Genomic DNA, 23,681 nt, shown 5'->3' on the forward strand with positions numbered 1-23,681 from the left:
GGAAACTAACATTTCGAAAAGACAAACTGTGGACTCCGATCGAGACGATCCGCCGTTATCCACACATACTCCCGAGCCGCACTCCCTCTCCTCCTCCCCACCACCACGACACACTAGCCCGTTACGGCGGTAGAATGGGCGGAAAGTGACGCAGGTGAGATTTGACTTGCAGCGACCCACAGAGCGACATACTGCTACGAGTGATCGAGCGACATCGACACAACGTGGTGTTGGCACCCCAGTAGAAGGAGACACGCCCGGCAGCTCTCCGCGACACAGACAGAAAGGACCCAAGATAGACACGAGATTTAAACACTAGTCTCTTCTTCCACACACACACATACACTCACACTCACACACACACACACACACACGCCCAACCACCCACTTCATACACGATGGATCAGAAGACGGGCTTTTCGGCCATGCCTCGGGCGACCCCGGAGTACGGCAGTGACGGCGAGCAGCCCAAGAAACGGCCCCGAAGATCGCGCAAGGGCCTGGAGAAATCATTTGCATGCGAAGAACCCGGCTGCGACAAACGGTTCACCAGGGCAGAACACCTGTCCCGACACCAGCTCAACCACAGACCCAAGGAGATCTTCCCGTGCCAGTTCCCAGGATGCACAAAGACGTTTGTGAGAGCAGACCTACGCTCCCGACACGCCCAGCGCCACGAGAAGGGAGATGGGGGCTACGGAGTTAAGATGGAAGACGATCTGCCCGAGTTGAAACAGCCAGTAGTACAACAGCAACCAGCACAAACGCAGCCATTATCAGGAGGACCAGCGCTAGGAGGAGGTCCGCCAGGAGCTGGACCGGGAGGACAGAGCCAGGGTCAAGGACCCCACGGACTTAGTCCAGGAGGACAGACACCGTTGCCTTTACCAGGACTAGGAGCTCCAATGGGACACATTCCCACCACGAACATGGCCAGTGTAAACAATCCACCAATTCCGTCACTAGGCTACCTACCTCCCCAACCTCCTCTCGGACAACACGCTCTGAGTCCAAACGGACCGCCAAACGGCCCCCCTAGCATCCCTAACAACAACATTTCTAGCATGCCCAATGTGCCTCCGCAAGTGCCTACTCAAGGAGGTTCTGCTCCGCTTAATTCTGGCATGATGAATCCGGGCATGTCCAACTACCTGCCTGTCAACAGTCCTGGAACAGGTATTGATATGGACAACACTCTTCCCCCTCTCAGCAACAATACTCTACTGGTTAACGCTCTGGATATGGATATGCGCTCGAAACTGCACTCTACCAGAGCTTTACCCAAGCCCTGGCAACCCGACGAAATCCCTAGTCCACGACCCATGTTCTCGTTTGATCAGATGACCGACTACGATTTGAACGCCGAGTCATCGCAACTTTTATCATGGCTCTTTGGAGACTCGTCTTCGCTGTCCGAGCAGTTTGACTCTCCCGCCTCCCAGGCCACTTTTTCGCCTCCCTCGCCAATGGCAGAAGACCTGACCATCTCCGAGGAGAAACAAAAGGAGCTTATCAGCGTGATCCCATCGATAGCAGACGACCCTAACATTGTCAACTTGTCCAAGTACTTACTTCGATTCTGGGATGTCATTAATGCCCAAATTGACGTGATTCACCGAGGCACTTTCCGAGTCAACTCATCCCCTCCAGGCCTACTGTGGTCCATGATTCTCATGGGAGCTGGCCTGGACGGTAATCAGACGTTTGCAAACAAAATTAGTCATCCCCTCCGATGGATTCTGTTTGCATCTCCTGATTGTCAGCCGCCTGCAAAACTGTGGGTCTTCCAAGCACTCATGATTCTCGAGTGCTACGAGAAGATGTACACAGACCGAATCCTACACGAACGAGGCCACGTGCACCATGCCACGACCATCCAACTCATGCGACGATCCTCCGTCTTTATGGGCACCATTGACGACCACTTTGACTACTACGATTCCGCAGATAGCAGAGATACCAGTATTTATGATCAGCGAATCAAGGTGGAGTCGTTCAAGCGGGTCGCCTATCTCGCCTTTTGTCTTGATGTACTTCATTCCGTCACTTTTGGACACACTCCCGCTGTTTCAGCGCACGAAATCCGACTACAATTGCCTGATGAGGCGTTGTGGAACAGTAGTGAGTCGTTCGACAACAATGGAGACCGGACTGATGCAGTAGATACCCCCCTGACTCCATCAAGAGGCAAGCCAAGGGCTCCTGGAGTTGGAAAGCCGCCTCCAACTTTCCTGTCCGCCCTCAAACGCGTGCTTAATAAGCAACATGTGGACGTGAAGCCCTTTGGACGCCACGTACTTCTATTTGGATTGATGTCGGTCGCCATTCAAATGCAGCAGCGTGATTTGCAGGCCAGCAGTATTGGCTGGAAGAGTCGAAAGCCGTGGAAGGAGATCTTGTCGCGCTCCTACGACTTTTGGGCACATGAGTATGGTCTGGCGAATACTTGCGGTCCTCTTCCTCATTTGCATCCCCGCATGAACATTCCCAATCTCGGATTATCTATTGGAGAGTTCCCTCCCGATTTCCTCAACGCCTTCTCCGTGACTTTGCCCCAGCAACAACAAGCTCTTTCCGATGCCCTTTCTCTTTCGGCTCTTCACATCTACCATCTTGGATCGATAGTGTTGCATCTTTCGCCGCACGATTTCCAGATCTTTGCTGGCGTGCCTCGAATGTTGACAGTGAAAATGCGTCAAGCGCAGTACGACGCTACTAACGCTCGTATGCACGAATGGGCACGTACCGAGCCTGGCAGTATTGCTGTTTGGCATGCTATTCGGATTCTCCGAGATGTCTTCCTGGACGGACCTAACGAGCTCACGTACAAGGGACATCTTGATCCTGTGATTCAGCGACCTCACAGTGTAACCATGGCTGCCCTGGCTCTCTGGGCGTTTGTGTTTGTCAACTCTGGATGTGAGGATCATGCCATGGCGTTGTACAAAGATCCCAATGTTCGGCTGACGGCCGAGAAGGGCAAGATCACCGAGTGGGGCTCAGAGATGCTCACGCGCAGCGAGGAGCGGCCCATCAACAGCTATGTGCCCAAGGAGGATGGCTACGAGTATTTGAAGCGGCTGTCGGGTCTGTCTCCTGTTGAGATCCGAACAGCCCCGAACCTGCAGAACATCATTGGTCTGTTGCAGGTGATTTGGAAGGCTATTGAAAAGGTGCAATGGGAGATTCTGCAGGAGCTGAGTCGGCTGCTTCAGCATTGTATGGAGCGAAGCCGGGGCAAGCAGCAGCAAAAGTGCGACTTTATGGTCGTTTGGAGATCCAGATAGGATAGTAATGTATAATAATAGACGATGTGGGCACCAGCGCGAGATATAGAATCGAAGCAAAAGGCTTATGGTGAAGGAGTACTTATCCACTGGAAAGTACATACAGTAGTACATTGATTGATCTACTGACGTTGTATAGATATATGCTGTTAACTGAGGGCATTTCTGTGTATACATACATACTGCAGTCCTACAGTATTGGAGCAGAGGTCTACCTCTTCCCCCTACCCCCTTCAGTTATTTGTACATATTCTATCATGGATCTGTTTCTCTATTATTTATGTTCTCCGGACGCCCATCTATGTCCTTCTCATTCAACGTCGAAATCGATCTCCGCGGAGTCTCCTGCGGCGTAGTCAAACAGGTCCTGGAGAGGCTCGAGTCTGGATTCGTTGGCAGCTCTCTGGTTGGCAATGTGGCGTTTGAGCGATGCAGAGATGAGGGTCTTTGCTCTCTGAAGCTGTTCGTTCATGTTGTGGAGCTCGCTATTGAGCTTCTGCATCCGTTGGAGCTCGTTAGTCAGTTCCTCCACCTCCTGCTCACGCATCTTGAGCTCGTTGAACAAGGTGATGACACCTGCTCGGAAGGCGAGGTCTTCGGCCGCGTCACAAATGACAGCCGAGACGGGACGGAGACGCGGATTGTCCTCGCAGGCCTCCTTGAGAGCCAGAAAGGGGTCCTGCTTGGTGGGAGGCGTGTTGGTGATCATTTGTGGGCTAGCTAGATAAGTGTTTAGTTGAGACAAAGAAGAAGCTATTTGTTTTGTTGTCATAAATATAGAGTTACTGGGACAACTATTTGACATACTCAGAGGTGCAGTACTGTAGATAACGCGAGAGAGAGAGAACCCGACAGACAGATGAGATGACGCGTATTGTACTTGTAAAACACAACCAATGAGCTATACAATAGTCTTGAGAACGACCCAGATTCACTTGGATGTAATTCTTAGATTTCCCACTCAACAGTGTTCGTCTTCCTTACCATTATCTTCTGTGAACAAAACCATCCTGTATGAACAGTTACAGTAAAACGAGTACACACACAAATCCACCCCTATGTTCCTTCCACTGTCCATTTTCATATCAATATATTTATTCCTTCTCTAATTGGCCTCAATGAGGGATGTTAATAGAATCATCATGCTAAAACCATCACCACGCCATCTTCTCAGTGTACCATATTCTCATCTCTTCGGTATTAATCCTGCTCGGCGATAGCCACCAGCCGCTCGTCAATCTCCTCCACAGTCAACTTTCTAAATCCGTCCTTTGTAGCCACACCAATCTCAATGTCATTCTTCTTGAAGTCCACAGACAGAGCAGTGGAAAGAGCGGAAATGGCGGTTTCGGTTACCTCGTTGACATCTCCAGCAGCATACTCCTTCTTCTTGAGCTTCTTTTCCAGGAAGTTGTTAGCCTCCTGCTGCTTGGGACCCGATGCAGTGGCCTTGTATCCCACGTAGTAGCCGGCAGGGTCGCACTTGTACAGCTCAGGTCCCCGCTCGTCGTCAATGGCAATCAGCGTCATGATCACGCCCAGCGGTCGCATGTATGCTCTCTGAGTGTACACCTGGTTGATGTTGGCCATTCGCTTGGCCAGCATATCGCAGGGCATGTCGTATCCGTACTTATATCGGAACTCTGCGGCCTCTCCTCGGGCTCGTTGGACAGCTGCACGAGCGTCGGGAATCTGGCCAGTCAGCACTGCTCCGATGCTAGGAGAGATTCGGAAAATGTACGACACGGTGGAAGGGTCCAACAGCTTGTCGGAGATTTTCTTTTGCGAAACGACAACCGCGCAGTCCTTGCCTCGGATGCCCAGCGACGTGATGTTGGCAGAGTTGCATGCTTTGAAGGCGTACTCGACCTGGTACAGTCGGCCCTCAGGCGAAAAGATGGTAATGTGGCGATCGAATCCAGCAGAGCCTGTGTTAGCGATATCCGAATAGTCGGCGGCGCAATCGAGTCGCGTGATCCGTCTTGTCCCCATTGGCGACCGATCCATCGCTCAATACTTACCTGACATTTTCCTGTTGTGTGGTTCTGGGTGGCAATGAAGAGTACTGTAACCACCGTGAGCATGATGTATGTGGCGATGCGGGAGAGTAGGGTTAGGGTTAGGAGGGAACCACCCTGAGAGCGATAGTTGGGGTTTAGTTGGGAGTTCAGTTGAATGTGGAGGAGAGGTGAGTTGGTGGTGTTTGGAGGGTTACGGAGCTCAAAAAAAGTCGATTGGGGAGGTCTGAGTGGATGATACTATTATTCATATAGACTGAGACTCCTGTGAGGGTATTTGGTGCCTTACTTTGAGTGTTATGTTGAGCTGACCTCGGTTAAACAGGTAAACTAATCTCAAACTTGAGGTTCTGAAAACGGAAATTTATAAGGGACGTTTCCATCGTGTTGGAGGTGTTTGATCAAGCTAGTGATTTTTCCAGTCGTTCAAATGTAGCTTTAATAATGGTTTTCCGGAATTTTTATATTTCTGACGTCTCTATACCCTCCGTTATATTGACTCTTTTGAGACTACTGTATGTACAGTATGTACTTGTAGATGTTAGCTGTGTATAGTGGTAAGGAGGTAGAGACATGGCAGTGGGTATTGGGTCAGGTGCTACATGATGAGAGAAAATTACTTGCTCAATAAAGTAAGCCATGGTCAGATAATGGCCAACATTAGAGAAAAAGATATGCTCACAAGCCATTTTTCCCGACTTTTCGCCACCTTTTCTATCTGTCCTAGAATTTCACCCTACCAATAAAGTTTCTTATATGCACAATTAATTCACCTCCATCACCCATCTCCAGTGCACTAAACAATATACGACAGAAAAAAAAAAGCACATAATACGGGATTTATCGGCAGAGACGCGGCACAAGTGACACCAAAATCAACGCGACACCGTCACAAACACAACACATAGCATCACATCACATTCCACTTCTCTACAGTCATGTCAGAACCAACCATCGTGTTTGACTCCAAGACGGTGGAAAACACGCCTCTCTACGAGTCGTTTCTGACGACACAAAAACGCCGCGTGTCGTACCATTTCAACGAGGAGGCTGCGCGATACCATTATGGAGTCCGTCACCCCATGAAACCGTTTCGACTCATGCTGACAGACCATCTGGTGCTGGGATACAAGCTACACAACAAACTGGACTTGTACAGATCCCGAAGAGCCACAGAAACAGAGGTGCGGGAGTTCCACGCCGAAGAGTACATTGATTTCTTGCAACGTGTCACTCCGGATAACATCAAAAAGTTCCAGCGAGTTTTACCCAAGTTTAACATTGGAGACGATTGTCCCATTTTCGACGGCATGTACGACTACTCGATCATTTACGCAGGTAGCAGTTTGGACGCGAGTCGAAAGCTTCTTGCTGGCCAGTCAGATATCGCCATCAACTGGTCTGGAGGTCTGCATCATGCGAAAAAGTTTGAAGCCAGTGGATTCTGTTATGTGAACGACATTGTGTTGGCGATTCTGAACCTTCTCAGAATGTATCCACGTGTTCTTTACATTGATATCGACATTCACCACGGAGACGGAGTGCAGGAGGCGTTCTATTCGACCGACCGAGTCATGACTCTGTCGTTCCACAAGTATAACGGAGAGTTCTTCCCTGGTACGGGAAACTTTGACGAGATTGGAACTAGTCTGGGCAAGAACTACTCACTCAACGTGCCGCTACGAGACGGAATCGACGACGAGTCGTACGTGCGGCTGTTCAAGAGTGTTTTAGAGCCTGTTCTCAACAGTTACAGACCCTCGGCTATTGTGCTTCAATGTGGAGCTGATTCGCTTGGTGGAGATCGTTTGGGATGTTTCAATCTCAACATCAAGGCCCATGGAGAGTGCGTTGCATATACAAAGTCGTTTGGCCTGCCTCTGATTGTGCTTGGAGGAGGAGGATACACCCCTCGCAACGTGTCTCGATTGTGGTGTTATGAGACCAGTGTGTGTCTGGACGTTGATCTGGAGACTCGGTTGCCTTCTTCCATGCCTTTTCTCAAGTATTTTGCTCCAGATTACTCGTTGCATCCCAACCTGGCTGGTAAGATCGACAACAAGAACTCCCGCAAGTTTCTGGATTCTGTGCATGTGCAGGTGATGGAACAGCTGAGAACTTTGCAGGGAGCCCCCAGTGTTCAGATGGCTGAAATTCCGCCGGACCTGGCCGGTCTGACTGAGGAGGGAGAAAAGCAGCGACGAGATGAGCTTGACGAGGCGATGAAGGATGCGAGGTAGTCGGGCATGGAGCACATTATATTTATTGTAAATAGGCAGGGAGTCGAAAGGCTCGTAATCAACTAATGATGATATTGGGGGCACAGAAACGACTTCAAGTACCACTATCGATAGTTGACGCATTTACTTGAGACGGACGACGGATACTCGTACAAAACTGGACATTGTTCAACACACCAGATATGATCGTTTGTCTCCTTAGAGGTATGCTTACGCGCTACACTTAGACTTGCAGGGTTATGCTTATTGGAGGCTCAAAAATGGGCTGATGAAAAGTATTGCAACTGTATCTGGATGTATGTTGCATTATCGACCGTGGCATTTGCCAGAATGGGAGTGAGACGGGAGCACGGGCTTTTTCGGACGTGTGACGGCGTGCGTTGTTTCAGATTTATTTGATAAGATCGGCGTGAGAATTTTGCGCTGCTGAGTATGGTGGTATTCGGCCGGCTCGTGGATTAGGAGAGGGCCACCAGGTGCTAGTGTGTTGGATAGTGGTCTGTTTTCTATGTACATACAGTTCAATTGAGTGATTTCTTTTTCAGTCTTGTTGAGCTGCTACTTTACTCGTATCGTACTTGTAGCATCACCAGTCGTTTTGGATGAGCGATTAAGTTGATCTGATAACTGCGAGCTGTGCTTGAGTTGCCTGAATGGACAAGATTTCCAAGTGCATTAATTGGTTTGTGGACGAATGGCAATCTTGATAATCGCCCTGCGAGGAGACTTGATTCGCAGAGACGGCGACAGTGAGACATCTCAGACATGACTCTTTGCTTTCTGACGGTGACGGTGGCTCCAGTAGCTACTTGTAGCTAGTTACGGTATCGATCTAGACTCAATTGGCTCACTGACACAAGTATGGCAGTCCACCACATTCCGGCCCATTAATACGACATAAACGCCTGCCTACAAACACTCTGGACCACCTTTCAATTAGTCACCCATCTTCTCAGCCGCTTGTCATTTTCCGATGACGCACTTTTGGCATCGTTTGGCCGCACGCACTGTACGTACAGTACAGTAAATTACAGTATAACCGAGTCTGGAGGTGTGAAGATCTCGGCTTTGGCGGGTTGGAGATGGGTATGAAAAATGGTTGATCCATCGATAGCCGCAGATTGCACCAGTATCTGTATAAAAATACCTCTGAAAACGGTTCTTTTGCAGACGTTAGTTGGTCCAGTGATGCTCCAGTCCATCTTCGGGTCTAGACCGCCGACCTCGGTAAACGCTAGAGTTTCTGCCACTGTGGCTAGGGTTACCTTGAGGTGGCGCGGAAGCACGGAACTGTTCGGAGCGGCGAAGTTTATGAGGGAGATTTGTGAGAAATGGGGGTGACGATATCTCTGGTATCAGCTCGAAAGTAGCGGTTGATGGGTTGGAAAGAGGGTGAATATACGGGCAGAATTCGCACGAGTCCATTGCAACATTTTGCGTCGTCTCATTGCATCCGTCATCGTCACGGCATGCAATAAAAACATGGAATCAGGGGCACGCAGGGAAAAAAAAAAAAAAAAAAAAAAACCAAACAAACACTGAAAAACACTGAAAAACACTGAAAAGTGTGAAAACTGGGAGAAAAAAATACACTGAAGAGCTGCAAAGAGCTGCAAACAACTGCACAAATGCTACAAGTAGTGGATGGAGCGTTGAAGAGAATCTGTTGCCATGTACAATGACGACCGGGGCCCCTTATCCGGTCATCCCTCGTGGAACATTGCTAAACAGCAATATACCTTGGGCCTGATTGTCACACCTTTCTCGGGTTTGGCTTACGTTACTGGCAACTGGCTCTCATCCAGGTCCTCATCACATGCTTGTGGGGTTAGAGTTGTGGGGAGGGCGGTTGAGTAGCAGAGTTTGGAGGTGGAACGTGGCCAATGAGAAAGCTTACAATGTGAGTAATAATAGGGAATAAGCAGCAGCATCGGCAACAGCGTAGATGTGAGCTATCTGTAAGCCGTGCCAGGCTAGAGGTGCTACAAGTAGTGGGAGGTAGTCTGGTGTTTCTCGAGATACTGTCGTTCAAGTATCTGTTACAATGGCTCTCTCTATCTCGTCACGTGAACACCATATATACATGCCCTCTCGTGGTCCAGCAGCGATGACACTACCCGGTCGTCTGTTCGTTTGCGCGGTTGCCACGAGGAAGGGCCAAATAACCTCAATTACTAACAATGCACGTCATTGGTGACTTTTTTAGTTGGGACAATGATGGTGACGGAGCAGAGTGTGGAAATCACAAAAATAAGGTTTCGCAGCAGCACAGAAAAAGGGCCCAAATTTTACCTCACCCTCCTTCTCATCACCCAACCCAAACGTCCCAGACGACCCCAGACCAGTCTCGACAACCATGGAATCTCTCGTTCGACAGTCCAAAAAGCTCTGCCCCTACATTGGTCGAACCTCGGCTTCCAGCCTCAAGCAGCTCGGAAACGGGCGACTGACCCAGAAGGCAGGCCAATGCCCCATCATGGGCAAGGCCATGGGAGTGCGTGGCTTCAAGTCCGACGCCGGATCCAACGCCGAGTCCGCCACCGTTGACGTCCATGCCGCCGTGGACACCTCCAAGGGCACCTGCCCCCACGCGGCCCAGTACTCGCCCGTCTACCCTTCGTCTCGGCTCGACAACTACCCGTTCGGAATGACCCAGCGAGGCCTCGGAAAGGTGCCCACCCAGGACGCCCACAATGCCACCACCTTCAACTACGAGTCCTTCTACGAGAACAAAATCAACGCCAAGCACCAGGACAAGTCATACCGGTACTTCAACAACATCAACCGACTGGCCGCCGAGTTCCCCCGAGCCCACAGAGGCTCCATTGAGGAGGACAAGGTGACCGTCTGGTGCGCAAACGACTACCTCGGCATGGGCCGAAACCCCGTCGTCGTCGACGCCATGCACGAGACTCTGGACAAGTACGGAGCCGGCGCTGGTGGAACCCGGAACATTGCTGGCCACAACCGACATGCCGTCGAGCTCGAGGCCGCTATCGCCGACCTCCACAAGAAGGAGGCTGCTCTGGTCTTCTCCTCGTGCTACGTCGCCAACGACTCCACCCTGTCGTTGCTCGGCCAGGCTCTCCCCAACTGCGTCTACTTCTCCGACGCTTCTAACCACGCCTCCATGATCCACGGAATCCGACACGGAGGGTCCGAGAAGGTTGTGTGGAAGCACAACGACCTCGCTGATCTGGAAGCCAAGCTCGCTCGATACCCCAAGAGCACTCCCAAGGTGATTGCATTTGAGTCCGTCTACTCCATGTGTGGTTCCATTGGCCCTATTGAGGAGATTTGTGACCTGGCCGACAAGTACGGCGCCATCACGTTCCTCGACGAGGTCCACGCCGTTGGTATGTACGGCCCCACCGGTGCCGGTGTTGCCGAGCACCTCGACTTTGAGCACTACCACTCTGGTGCTCAGACCCAGCGACAGCCCATCATGGACCGAGTGGATATCTTCACCGGAACCCTCGGAAAGGCTTACGGATGTGTTGGTGGCTACATTGCTGGCTCTGCCAAGTTTGTTGACATGGTTCGATCTTATGCTCCCGGTTTCATCTTCACCACCACTCTTCCCCCTGCCACCATGGCCGGTGCTCGAGCTGCTATCAACTACCAGAAGGCTACCATGAAGGACCGAGTTGCCCAGCAGACTCACACTCGATACGTCAAGGACAAGCTGGCCAACCGAGGAATTCCCGTTGTTCCTAACCCCTCTCACATCGTGCCTGTTCTTGTTGGTGACGCCCAGAAGGCAAAGGCCGCCTCCGATCTTCTGCTGACCAAGCACCAGATCTATGTGCAGGCTATCAACTTCCCCACTGTTCCTATTGGCCAGGAGCGACTGCGTGTGACCCCCACCCCCGGTCACCATGAGGGACTCTGTGACGAGCTGGTTGCTGCCCTGGAAGACGTGTGGCAGGAGCTTGATCTTAAGCGAGTTGAGGACTGGACTGCCGAGGGCGGTCTGTGTGGCGTTGGCGAGGGTGTTGAGGTTGAGCCTCTGTGGAGCGAGGAGCAGCTGTCTTACGGACGAGACTAAGTCTGTGCTCGCTTCATGAACAATGAGAGTGTGTGCTTTGACTAGTTTCGCACTCTCACTTTACTTCACACACCCAAAGTGCACTTCAAATTAGTGCGGTGCACTCGAACTCCCCACAAAATCAACTCTTCAAAAACAAAACATGTAATTGTAAAGCATTTGGCTGGACGCCAGTGGTTTAGAACCAAACGAGCGTAGATGGTGGAGCGACGAACTTGTAGGGCATGCTGCGACGTGAGTCGTTCCTGACACGTGAGCCGTTCCTGAGTGAGTCGTCCCTGAGTCGTGCGTGTGTGAAGCTTTTTGAATATCCGGCATCAGCCTGAACTCAGTGAGTCGAAAAAGACGGCAAAAAGACAGCGGGGGCTTGACAGCGTGAGTAAAGTACCAGTACAGTAGGATGTGGCTGGTGAATGATGCACTCGTGCTATACAGGTATGAGTACAGCTGTGTGTGTTCACTGGTGCTTTCCAAGTGAGTCTTCTTCTGGACTCGTCCACCGAGTTTCACCTGATCGTGTCGCGATGGAGTATGAGTCGCGATGTGTATGAGTCGCGATGTGTATGAGTCGCGATGTGTATGAGTCGCGTTGAGTAGTCTGGAACTAATATCTGAAACTGGTTTGGGACATGTCTTGGAAGTTTGGCTGGGTGGAGGATGGCTGAGTGTATTGAGAGTGGCTGAGACGTCGTGTTCGTAGTGAGATTGAGATGGCATGGTGTCTTCTTCACCAACGGCGTATTCGTTCCGATACCCTGGTTGGGGCCTGCTGAGTTGGTAGTAACTCTTGGCAAGTGTTATTATTGTGTAACAGTTGGACAATCATTACTGAGTGGCACTTTTGTAATCCCAGAGCAATAGTAGCGGGTCGCGGGGTCGTTGAGCGTCTCTCTGTTCATCCTTTGGGTATCGCTGGCTATCACTTTGAATGAGATTGGTATCAGTGGTGCTCATACTTGACCTGACAAACGAATATTCTTTGGCAAATCGATTAGTACCATAATTGGCACGCCCAAGTGTTCAGGAGTGTATCTCTCTTGTCCTTGTGTCTGGGGTTCACTTATCGTCGCTTCTCTTCTGAGCTCGCGTCGTGCCTCTACTGTGCTGCACTCGTTTTCTGGGTTCCAGTATCGTCACTGTCTGAAAAAGAGCGACCAATAATCCGTCATTGTGTGATGAAGAAATATGTGCAAGAAAATTTATTCACCTCTTATATACTCCTGTTGCCAGGGTCTTACTCAAGGTATGCATAAACCACCGTCCGCTTACTCAATGGAGCAATACTGGGTGGAATAGAAAGGGTATTTCTTAGTAAAAGTGAATGAGGACATATAGTTCACCCCGATAAAAACCTTTCTGCGAAGTTCCCATATCTATACCACCAAAGAGGCTCTTGTTGTCTAGTCATCTCTTCATACGTCCCCCATACCAGGCGCACGTTGTATGGAAAGAACAGATGTGCTATATTGTGTGGAAGAAATCTGTAGGGCGCCGTTCGTAATTGAACATGGGGATACTTGTAATTGTACAAAAACGTCGTCATACTCTCTCGTCTTTTTCTTTGGACTCGTCGTGCTTGCTACTCCGTCTCCATTACTACTATTCCTGTCATCCACGTCTGGAGATACAACTCAGTTGGTCACGAGAAGTAACCTTGGCGGTAAAATACGGATTTTCCAAGACATTCGTCGAGGCATTTAGGCTTGTTGATCGTGGATCCTTCTGGTTCGAGTACGGTTTGATTTGAACGTCGTTGTAGCTCCAAAGAAACCACTACGGACCGATTCATGATGAAATCTCGATTGGAACGGACCTCGGGAGATCTTTGTAGCTACAATCAAGCAGCCTTTAACTCCTATTTACTTCTCGGTTTCTCTCCGATCTTGACCACTCTCCAAGGGCCAATCACGACGTTCCAGAGTGAAACAGAAGAGCTGAAAGGGTTCCCTTTGTTTTGGTATGGTCGTGGGAAGAGTGACTACCGTGGTAGTTCAAAGGCAGCATACACATGACTACTAAAACAGGTGTTACGAAGAGTAGCAGAGAGATAACGTCAGCATTATGGAAGAGCTCAGAGTCCATCCGAAATTGTCCGAACTCGTACTCTAAGCATCGTATAGTGACTTGGAGTTGATTTGACTAATTTCGTTGCTCTTTACCCGCTCGGCTAGTACCCTTTGAGTACACCATGTCCTTCTGATGCGTCTCTAGAGTCACAGAGAATAGACAGCAAAATCTTCGGAGCTCTTTTGGAAGCAAATACAATGCCTAAATGTGGTTGCTAACGCCAAGATGCCAAGAAACAAGTCATCGCCAAGCATCAGCCTCAGCAAGATCGAGATGATAACAGAAAACAATTGGTTGAAGAGCTCGTATAAAAAGGGTCTAGAGCTCTCGTGTGATTCCCTTGTTTCGTGACTACAAGTAGTTGGTTAACATACGTGACAATTATGGACGCCGTATGATCAAAAACAAGGGGTGACTGTAGGGTGGGCAGTGGGTTCGGGTGGGTAAACTAGTAGCATATCCAATACGACTAGATCTACGAGCTGACAATGATTGAATAGCCATCAGATCACTCCCTATGCTGATGAAGTGGTCTAGAGTCCATGCTAAGATGCCCAATACCTGTTGAGAACAGTGCGTACGTCTCCCCATCCTCGCATAAGCCAACCACTGTACTAGCTTTATAACCATCCACCAACCAGCCCCCAATTCGCACGGCACTGATCTTTTTGATAAGATGAAGAGACCAATTAATAGGCGGGACTTTCAGAGCAACCCCCGAGGGTCGTCGGACTCCCTGGAGCAAATGAGACCCTTGATTGACGCCCATATGAGTTTACAATAAAATTAAATATGTAAACGATCAGCAGCACATCACCACTGGGCGCCTCGTTTAATTGGCTTTGCACTAGGATTAGAAGTAGTGGGGGGTAAACCAACATACTCTCCGGGGAGAGCTTGCCATTTGAACTACTTGTTGGATCTCAATCTCCTCAAAGAAGATCCAATCAGGTTTGGTCTATTTGAAATCGCCAATGTAGGCTCTGAGCTTATATGATCTCGAATGGGGTGTTTTTTGATCTCCAGAGGTTCCCAGCACTTCAATTGATCCATTTTGTCGTCTAAATACATCTCTTTATCAACTTCCTGGTCTTTTAAACCCCGTATGGAGTCATCTACAGCACTACGACAATCACGCGTGCACACTGTACCTTACACGCTACCGTATCCTACAGCTTTTCTTTTTCGATTTTGTAGATTGGAAACTACACGGATAGAGTCTTTAGGCCTTTAGATGTCGCTTCCCATTTCTGGTACCCGTTACAAACGAAATAGAGTGCCCAGTGTCTCACAATCACGTTGCTGTCGATCATGCATGTTGGACGACTAAAAAACTGTTGCCAAGTGCCGTTGGACGAAAAGGTGGAACAGAAATATCGAAAAATGGAACGCTGAGGACCAAACCCGAACGTATCGAGAAAGGGGACTTGTAAATGGAAGTCTACGGGCACCAATGAACAAGTGGATATTGATATCAGGACAGAACAGACGGAGACCCTTTCGCCTGCCTGATAAAGCCATCTATTAGATCTCTTTCGGAAACCGGTGCAACTCGCACAAAGAGAAGCCAAGAGACCTATCTCTGCGGAATACTGCACCACGAGACCCCTGCCAAGTCCGTGCTCGCATAATCGCTCAGCGCCAAGGCTTGGACACCGAATGGCGTGCTGCGTGGGGTTAGACAGGGACGGTGCAAAGTGTACGTACTGTACTGAACCATACATTGCATGTGCCAAGACGCTTCTCAATGCTTGAGGGATGCTGCCAAGACGTCTCAGTAAGAGTGACGCATCCTGACAAATTTCACGAGTCATGTTCTGCGTCCTTCTGCAATTTCGAGATTAATCTGATAAACTTGTCTAGTCTAACTACAAACCAACTATACAAATTAAGCTCCAAAGGAATGCTAGTTGAAGAGTAATATACGACATGAAAAGAATACGATAAAAAAGGATCTAGAGATGCTACGGAAAATCTGAAAAGTGCATTCAATAGGAAATGAAGTCTTTGTTCGATTTAACAACTGCTCGCATCAAATATCGCGTCCCTACCACCCCATTGATTTACTCCCATCTCACCAAACTCTAGCATAACCCACCCGCCCACCTTTTGGAAACACCTAAAATTCAACTTTTTCAAAGACACGAAAAAGCTCTTTCCGAAAGAACTGGGCTGTCAAAATGAGGGTCACGTGACTGCCTCAGAAGCGTATTTCCCGTCGACCACCGGTATATTGTATGTTTGGTGTCATCTGATGTCTGTGTATGTCTGTCGTGCCTATCAGACGTTGTCACGAGTTACTCCTGTCTCAAGGACTACATATCCGATGCTGTGTAGATGGATTAGATTGCATGCCAAGACTCCGGGATTTTCATCCGGTTGAATAACGAAAAGAAATACCACTTCCTGTGTCTGTTCCGTTTTTGTTTTTTTTTTCTGTTTCATCAGCTCATGGCAAGGCACTGTTACCTGTGTCTCCCCAGACAAAGACCCTTCGCTTGGATCCTCAAAAGTGATCGTCTTTTGACGGGAACAAGAGCTGGAGCGAAAATAAACTTGCGGTCGAGGGTGGGCAGTGTCTCACTTAGCGCAAAGACGTCTGAAATTTGTCAGAGAAGTGTCTTGTATTTTTCCGGAGGGGAAAGGGGTATACGATCTTGGCTGGTGCTGGGATAGTGGGCTCTTGCAAGGACCATGGGGTGTGAGTATGCAAGCAGCTGGCATTTATTTCCCTATTGGTCAGGAGGCTTCAACCTACCAGTTAAGCACCTGGTATGATACGGCACGGCGCTGCTTCTCTTTTGCCAAGCTCATGCGCGATTTCTTATCGATTTCATCTTTCAGCCATACACTTCTTGGCGGAAGTCTATGTCGGGTAGATGGACTGGAAATAGAAGCACTGGATTTACAGTCCAGAGGCCACCGACACCAGAGAGGCACACTCGTATGTTCGGAATAAGAATTAGCCATCTATAGTGTTGAGGGACGTGTGTAAATGTGTTGTATTGAGCTGACGCTGTCTGGGTATTCGTAGATGGGTCTGGTCGCAACAGTGTGTATAAGCGGCTGCTTCATCTATAATGTGTAGTAGCCACAGTACACTATAATGAACAAGACCTATCGTGAGAGCCATGCAATTTACAACTGATGAGAGAGTTTGGAGGATAGAACTTGAGTTAATGACGAAGACATGAATCACTCCGACTGGACCTTGATTCAACGGACACTTCGGTTATTGACTAGGTAAGATCCACGACATTAAGTTGGTGGATTTTAGTGGAGGATCATTGCGATTGGAGAAATCTCCGTATCAATGGGTCAATGGATCAATCGAGAATACCGATCTTGTTGATTATCAGTTTAGATTGTCTTTTGATTTGGTTGTCATCCACTCACACTAGTCTAAGTCGCATCATCCACCAGGGCCCATTCTGTCCCTTCTTTCTTTGATCCTCCAGGGTGTCCAATCAAGCTTCCCTATCAAACTCGGGAATAGCCTCCGGTCCAAAGTTCAAGGCTACTCTTGGCAATAGCTATTATAAGGGAAGGGGCATAGAGAGTCAGGAACAGAACAGCGGGGTACATAGAACGACACTAGGGAGCGGGGTGGAGGAGATGGGGGGTACGGAACGGCAAGGAGATGAAAGGAGCACCGAAAATCGTTCGAGCGATTGATAAAGATTAAGAATCTGGTCTCTTAGCTCGGTTTTCCCTTGTTGCTCCTGCCATGACCCCCACCGCCCACCCTACCAGAAATGATGGGCCAAGCTTTATTTAAACTCTTGCCAAGACAAGCTCTAGCATCTACCAAGTCGCCTAAGATGCATTTACTTTTTCTGGTTTTGCGTTTTTCCAAAGCCAAAATCCATCACTTCCTTCTCAACAATCACATTATCTTGGGCCGTCAAAGATGATATATAACAGGGCCAATCTCTTGATCGATTTCATCAGTACACCATCCATTATCACATCATGGCATTTGCAGTAGAGGACAAGTACAAGTCGCTGTGCCAAAAGCTCTTCTTCTCTCGAGTCCCTGTTAAACACTACCCTCGAAAGCACTGCAACACCAACGCCAAGGAACGAGGATGGACCACCACCACCGTCATTGTCGGCTGGATCTTCATCTACCTCTACGCCTCAGGTAAGACTATTGCCCAGCATCTGTTCCCTTCCCTCGCCCCCTTTGCTACCTCCCACTTTTCCGGCCTGGCTCTTCTGTCGTCTCAGGCCGTTGTTGAATCAGCCATTTTCGTTGTTGCCCGACCCGCATGCGCCAAGATCTCCGATCATTTGGGCCGACTGGAGGCCTGGATCGTTGTTGTTGTGGCCCACATTATTGGAGCCGTTCTCTACGCCGCCTCGCCTAACATTGGATGCTACTTTGCAGGCACAGTCTTCTGGGAAATCGGAATGGTCGGAGGCCATCTGATGATGGAGCTGTATGCCGCTGATACCTCAACCACCGAGACCCGAGTGTTAGCCTCCTACTTCATCCAATCTCCCTCTGTGTGGGCTCCATGGATCTCAGCCCCTGTGGTTGCCGGCTTCCTCAAGGTCACCACCTGGCGATGGGGCTACGGATCCATGGCCATTATCATCCCCGGAACTTCTATCGGTATTATTATCACCCTGCTCTACATGCGACTGAAGTACGAGAACAGACTCGGAGGCCAAGGAGACTTCTACAGCCCCGGAGGTCCCATGCGATTCATCAAGTCTTTCGATATCATTGGTCTGCTGGCGGTTGGAGGTGCCATGATCCTCTTTTTCCTGCCCATTACCTTTGCTGCCGGAACTGACAAGTGGAAGTACCACTCGTACATTGCCATGCTCACCATTGGTTCTTTCCTCATGGTGTTCACACCCATCTGGGAGGTGTACGGAACAAAGACCCCTCTGATCCCCTGGAAGCTGTTCAAGTCGCGAATCATGGTCATCTCCTCAGCCCAGATGTTCCTGCTCTCCATGGCCAACAAGATCTACATCCCCTACTTCATCACCTGGCTGCTGGTGGTCAAGGGCCAGTCTCCCAAGGCCGCTACCAACGTCTCCTCCACTCTGATTGTCACCGCCAACGCCTGGGGTCTGTTTGCCGTTGCTCCCTACATGTGGTGGAGAGGCCACTGCAAGCGAGTCATTGTCATCGGTACCTGTCTGCATCTGGTCGGTATCGGTATGACCTACCACTACCGAACTCCCCACGGATCGCTGGCGGTCATGATCATCGCCCAGGTCTTTGAGGGTGTGGGACGAGGTATGATCTACATTCCCGCTGTCGCCATGGCTCAGGCAGTCTTCGACAAGCACAAGGTGGCCTCTGTCACCGCTCTGTACTACACCACTGGTGGTGTTGGACAGGTTATTGGTGACTCCATCTCCGGTGCCATCTACCGAACCCTCTACCCCAAGTACATTCACAAGTACGCCCCCGATATCCCCGCCAAGGACCTCAACATGATCATCAACAAGATCAAGAAGGCCACCAAGTACCCCATGGGCTCCAAGGTCCGAACTGAGATCAACATGGCCTTCAACGAGGCTATGCGACACATGCTTCTCGGTCCCTTTGGATGCGTGGCCGGCATGATTGTTCTTTCTCTCTTCTACCCCATGGTCAACCTCAAGGAGGCCTCTGACGACGTCTACGATGCTCCCGACAACTCCGACGGAGAGGACATCTTCACTCCTCACCCTGCTCCTGGCACCGAGGGCGATCTCGAGAAGCAGCACTCCGGAGACGAGAAGTTCGAGAGTAACTCCGAGAACGGCGAGCACACCAACTCTGAGGAGGGCAACCTGCCTCGAGTCTCCGCTGAGGCTGCTGCGGCCTCTTACATTAATAACACCCAGGTTTTGTAACCGGGCAAAAGTAACGATTTATGACTAGTAATAATATGTGTTTTGATTACATGAGTGCGAGTATTTGAGACATTGTGGAGCAACAGTGTTCATAAATGCTGGAACTGACGGCTGGATCTTTCAGTCTAGGGCTTCAGTGGACATTCTGAGATTAGTACCGTGGCCTAATTAAGGGATAGGGATGACCACACAAATGTTTCTGGATCCGTTGGAGGAGTCTGTGGGTGATTTTCAACTGCTTATAGTATCGTCTATACGAATTATTACTCTTATCGGACTTCTGGATCTTTCGCAATCCCCAGATCCTGTGATCTCATCGCTATGGCACGTGTTACAAGCGTAGATGGTAGCTATAGAACGGATTATGCTAGAATAAAGGGCATTGGTTCAATCCAGCTGCTTCCAGACTTACCCATGTCACTATTTAATTACTCGGACCCACGAATCGACTTCCCACGCAACTTACAATACCGTTGGTACATATTGTACAGCTTTTACCCACCCAAATCAGATTAGACCTCACATCCACGGCACCGGTCTGGTCTCTTGTCGCTCCATCTACTGGATTCGTGCTTTAACTTGTCTCTTTTTTTACTCATTGTATGTTGTCTTTTTGTAGCCGTTGTAGCCGTCCGTGTCTCACATATCCTCACTCAATGACGAGTACAGCCACCAGGTACCGGGGAGGGGACGACTACATTTCACAGCCAACTGTCCACAGTAGATAATCAAAACTGATAGACTTCTGCTAGCGGCAGGCAACATCTCTGGTCTCAAACCGGCTCTTTGTACCCACCAAACAGGCACACTAGTACAAGTTAGACTCGAACTCTGGCCAGTGTGGCTGAAGTTAGACACACGTTTCACTTCCTAGTGAGTAGGAGGAGCGAGAGGACGGTGGGGTTTACATACCAGTATATACAAGTGGGTGCAAGTAATTGCCTGTAGGTCGCGCTGCTGGGGCCGACCTGATGGGGATGAACAAATGTGGTTCCAATATGTCATCGTAGTGGTCGTCGATCTTGTCTGAATGGTCGCTAGGCGGTGCCGACTTCCAGTACACACTCCAGCCATCATGAATCAATCTGATCTACACAAGTCTTGGTAACAGCTCAACTCAGGCCTCAGATTCATCTCCAACAAACACCCCTTCTATCACGTGACTCCCCATCTATCCACCTCCACCCTTCTGGAGTTGATCTTCCATGCAACCAGGTCTACCGATAAGGCGGCCAAAAAAAGTAAAACGAAAAATCGCAAAACGAAAAGCCCAAGACCAACAAGAGAAGATACTAACTCAACCTGCTCGCTTAAAGGCTACAAAATTGTGTACTTGTACATTACCCGTGTTATCAATTCCATCGCGGTTTTCTAGGCGAGCGTTGGTTGTCTGTGTGTGAACTGATTCATGGTAGGACGATCAACCGCTCTTTAACTACTGTTCAACTGCTGCACATGAACTACACTCAACTACTGATGTATCTCCATAAGTGGCAAGTATCGTTTCAGTTCTCACACAACTACCACCACTGTCACCACCACTCATAGCTATGCTCTTACCTTCCTGTACCGGACCGACGATTAGTCTCTCCTTATCACGAATTCAACTGCGCGACCAAGACATAATCAGACAAATGTGCACGAACTCAGTTGCTCTATCCAATCACCGTTTGCCCATTTCCAATCTTCCAGAGCCAAACCGCGAGCAACTATCCCTGATTAGGACTCAACAGGCTCTGGTTGAGACTCGAAGCATCTTAGATCGGTGCATACATGATGGGCTGTACAGTCGGACCATGATGTGGGGGTCAAAGTGGGTTTTGAAGATTACGTCGGTAGCCGGGCGATAGTGAAAGTAGATGTGAAAGACATGACTTTGCCTGCACACTTGGCTTGCTGTTCCCTTTCTCATATTGTAGACATGATCTCCATGGCTATCCTAGCTTGACCAAAGGCACCGGTAGTTGTCCCACCGGAGTATCAGTCGCCATCAGCTGCAACGCCTCATTAGCATCCCTATCCTCACCTACATCTAGCTTGAACTACAATGTAGTTACAATGATACTCGTAGTAGCTTCAAACTCATCCGCACAGCCCTCGTAGCAAACAACTATCAATAGACCCAGTTAATAGTAAGACAGGGGTATATCAGAACAGTCTCGCATCTTGTTGTCAAGGGCTCACGGATAGTAGCAGTCCATGATCTTTGCCAGTATGTACCTACGAATGCTCTATCGTACTTATAGCAGCTACTTGCACCAGTCGGTGAAAGGTTCGACATCTGATGTCCGATAAGACGATAAGAGCCTAAAGACACCTGTGGGAAGTAGCTCATGATTACTTGATCATGTGCATCTACTCTCGTCTACTTGTACTCGTGCTATTCACGGAACCAATCTTTTGTCTATCACCCTGTCTATCTAACAAGCAGGAAATAAATATAAATGAGCAATCTTGCGATCTTGTCTTTGATGAGCATGGTGATTCCCTGGGAAAAGAAGCCCTTGAGAATCTGGCCCTGACAGCCCTCCCATAGTCCAAGAACTCCCTCCTTCTTGATCGTATCCACCACCATCTGCGAGGCAGACTTGGCCTTGTTAGAGCCACTGTCAGACTTGACCTGAAGCCGGGTCTTGGCCAGGATGTAAGGATAGGTGATGAGACCGGCCAGAGACTTGGCCAGGGCCGAATAGAGGAACAATTCGCCTCCAGTAGGGTTGTCTCGTCGTTTATAAGGGATCAGATTGGCCTTGAGAGCCTGGAAAAAGTAGTAGGTCAACGAGGGGTTGATGGAAAGAACCACAGTGGCCTTGTAGCCTGTCCAGAAGCCAGTGATGCCCTTCTCCTTGTAGATATCCTTGGCGATCTGCACAGCAGAGGGTGTCTCGACGGTGGTGGGTGTGACAGGAGGGACCTCGGGGTTAACGCCGGTAATGACGTGACCGTACTTCTTTTCGGATGCGTGTGCAGCTGCCTCCGGGGTAGCTCTGTTGCTCTTCTGCACCAGAGCAGCAGTCTGCTGTCGGGTGACAATGTTACCGAGAGGAGAGGTGATGAATCTGCAGAAGATTCCGGCCAGTGATCCCACCAGCAATTCCTCGGCAATACCGAGGGTCTTGGGCAGACGGCCATTGGGCAGGCGTTTCATCTTGAGTCGGTTGTTTCGTAGGAAATCATAGGCGAAAAAGTAGAAGAAGGCGGACACCATGGTGGAGATGGTATCCTGAAACGCTCCGTCGTACAGTGCAAAGATGCCCTCGTTTTTGACAATCTTGGTGAACGCGTCCAGGAGAGACTTGTACTGATCATCTTCGTCCAGGTAGCCCTTTTGAACCTGCAGACGAGTGGTGACCAGATCAAGAGGGAAAACAGCCAAGTTGGCCACAGCTCCTCCAATAGCTCCGGAAAGAGCGGAGGCTCCGGCGCTCATGTCCGATGGCTCGAAATTGGCGGCTCGCTCGGCGGCGGAATCGGGTTTCGACATGTGGAAAGTGTGGTGTGTGTGGTGAGCAACGTTCCGATGATGATGGAGATAATGACGACATGTAGGGTTGCAATTAGAGTTCCATCTAAGGGATATGGAGTGAGGCATTAGCGAAAGGGTGAGGGGATAAAAAGGGGAGATGTCGGTATCAATGGAATCCCCAGGGTTGAGCGAGTTGAATGGTATGATTCTTGTTTCGGTCAGATATATATTGAGAGATATGTTGTGACATTGGTAAACTGCATGGATTAGCTATAGTTGCGAGTTTTGGTCCGATTTCGATTTTGAAAGAACCAACATGGAGCCTGGTCAATCTAGAATGGATCTGTCTCATAAAATCCACGGGATTTTTACTTTTCACCCTCATATTCGTCATCCCTCTCGCTCGTCGTCCTCCCAAACGTACTGCGAGAGATTACCAACTCTAAAAGAGCCTAAAAATTACGTGGTGCCGAAAGATTCTCCAGCTGTTAGTCTGTCCAGGGGCAACTGTCAGGTGGTGATGATGCTGTTTGGGAGCAGCTTTCGGTAAAGATATATAGACGCGATTTCGCTGCCATTTTCCTCTCCCAAAGAACCACTGTCCAACTACCCCGCTTTCAGGCACGCATCATGTCACAACCTCAAACCTCGGTTCGGCATGCAGCGTAGGCATAAGTCCGGGGAAGTTGTGTT

General features: G+C 49.4%; 9 protein-coding genes across 9 annotated transcripts; 4 read left to right on the top strand and 5 right to left on the bottom strand.

Annotated features, from left to right (window-relative positions):
• Window positions 1-398: 398 nt before the first annotated feature.
• Window positions 399-3,287, top strand: YALI1_C07721g (uncharacterized protein; the record flags this gene model as incomplete). Its single annotated transcript, XM_501498.3, has 1 exon — window positions 399-3,287. The coding sequence occupies one exon, from the start codon at window positions 399-401 to the stop codon at window positions 3,285-3,287; it is 2,889 nt and encodes a 962-aa protein (XP_501498.1).
• Window positions 3,288-3,597: 310 nt separating this feature from the next.
• Window positions 3,598-4,092, bottom strand: YALI1_C07758g (uncharacterized protein; the record flags this gene model as incomplete). Its single annotated transcript, XM_501499.4, has 1 exon — window positions 3,598-4,092. One exon carries the CDS (start codon window positions 4,090-4,092, stop codon window positions 3,598-3,600), a length of 495 nt encoding a protein of 164 aa, XP_501499.4.
• A 395-nt stretch (window positions 4,093-4,487) lies between these two features.
• On the bottom strand, window positions 4,488-5,294 carry YALI1_C07770g (uncharacterized protein; the record flags this gene model as incomplete). The annotated part of the gene is made up of 1 exon (XM_501500.3): window positions 4,488-5,294. The coding sequence occupies one exon, from the start codon at window positions 5,292-5,294 to the stop codon at window positions 4,488-4,490; it is 807 nt and encodes a 268-aa protein (XP_501500.2).
• A 949-nt stretch (window positions 5,295-6,243) lies between these two features.
• Window positions 6,244-7,545, top strand: YALI1_C07780g (uncharacterized protein; the record flags this gene model as incomplete). The annotated part of the gene is made up of 1 exon (XM_501501.3): window positions 6,244-7,545. One exon carries the CDS (start codon window positions 6,244-6,246, stop codon window positions 7,543-7,545), a length of 1,302 nt encoding a protein of 433 aa, XP_501501.1.
• A 2,356-nt stretch (window positions 7,546-9,901) lies between these two features.
• On the top strand, window positions 9,902-11,593 carry YALI1_C07816g (uncharacterized protein; the record flags this gene model as incomplete). The annotated part of the gene is made up of 1 exon (XM_501502.3): window positions 9,902-11,593. The coding sequence occupies one exon, from the start codon at window positions 9,902-9,904 to the stop codon at window positions 11,591-11,593; it is 1,692 nt and encodes a 563-aa protein (XP_501502.1).
• Window positions 11,594-11,722: 129 nt separating this feature from the next.
• On the bottom strand, window positions 11,723-12,310 carry YALI1_C07840g (uncharacterized protein; the record flags this gene model as incomplete). The annotated part of the gene is made up of 1 exon (XM_068282223.1): window positions 11,723-12,310. The coding sequence occupies one exon, from the start codon at window positions 12,308-12,310 to the stop codon at window positions 11,723-11,725; it is 588 nt and encodes a 195-aa protein (XP_068138324.1).
• Window positions 12,311-14,865: 2,555 nt separating this feature from the next.
• On the bottom strand, window positions 14,866-15,474 carry YALI1_C07872g (uncharacterized protein; the record flags this gene model as incomplete). The annotated part of the gene is made up of 1 exon (XM_068282224.1): window positions 14,866-15,474. One exon carries the CDS (start codon window positions 15,472-15,474, stop codon window positions 14,866-14,868), a length of 609 nt encoding a protein of 202 aa, XP_068138325.1.
• Window positions 15,475-17,632: 2,158 nt separating this feature from the next.
• Window positions 17,633-19,522, top strand: YALI1_C07894g (uncharacterized protein; the record flags this gene model as incomplete). Its single annotated transcript, XM_501503.3, has 1 exon — window positions 17,633-19,522. One exon carries the CDS (start codon window positions 17,633-17,635, stop codon window positions 19,520-19,522), a length of 1,890 nt encoding a protein of 629 aa, XP_501503.1.
• Window positions 19,523-21,938: 2,416 nt separating this feature from the next.
• Window positions 21,939-23,114, bottom strand: YALI1_C07948g (uncharacterized protein; the record flags this gene model as incomplete). The annotated part of the gene is made up of 1 exon (XM_501504.3): window positions 21,939-23,114. The coding sequence occupies one exon, from the start codon at window positions 23,112-23,114 to the stop codon at window positions 21,939-21,941; it is 1,176 nt and encodes a 391-aa protein (XP_501504.3).
• Between the last annotated feature and the right edge of the window lie 567 nt (window positions 23,115-23,681).

Source organism: Yarrowia lipolytica, chromosome 1C (genome assembly GCF_001761485.1).
Source record: "Yarrowia lipolytica chromosome 1C, complete sequence".
Lineage (NCBI taxonomy): Eukaryota > Fungi > Ascomycota > Dipodascomycetes > Dipodascales > Yarrowia > Yarrowia lipolytica.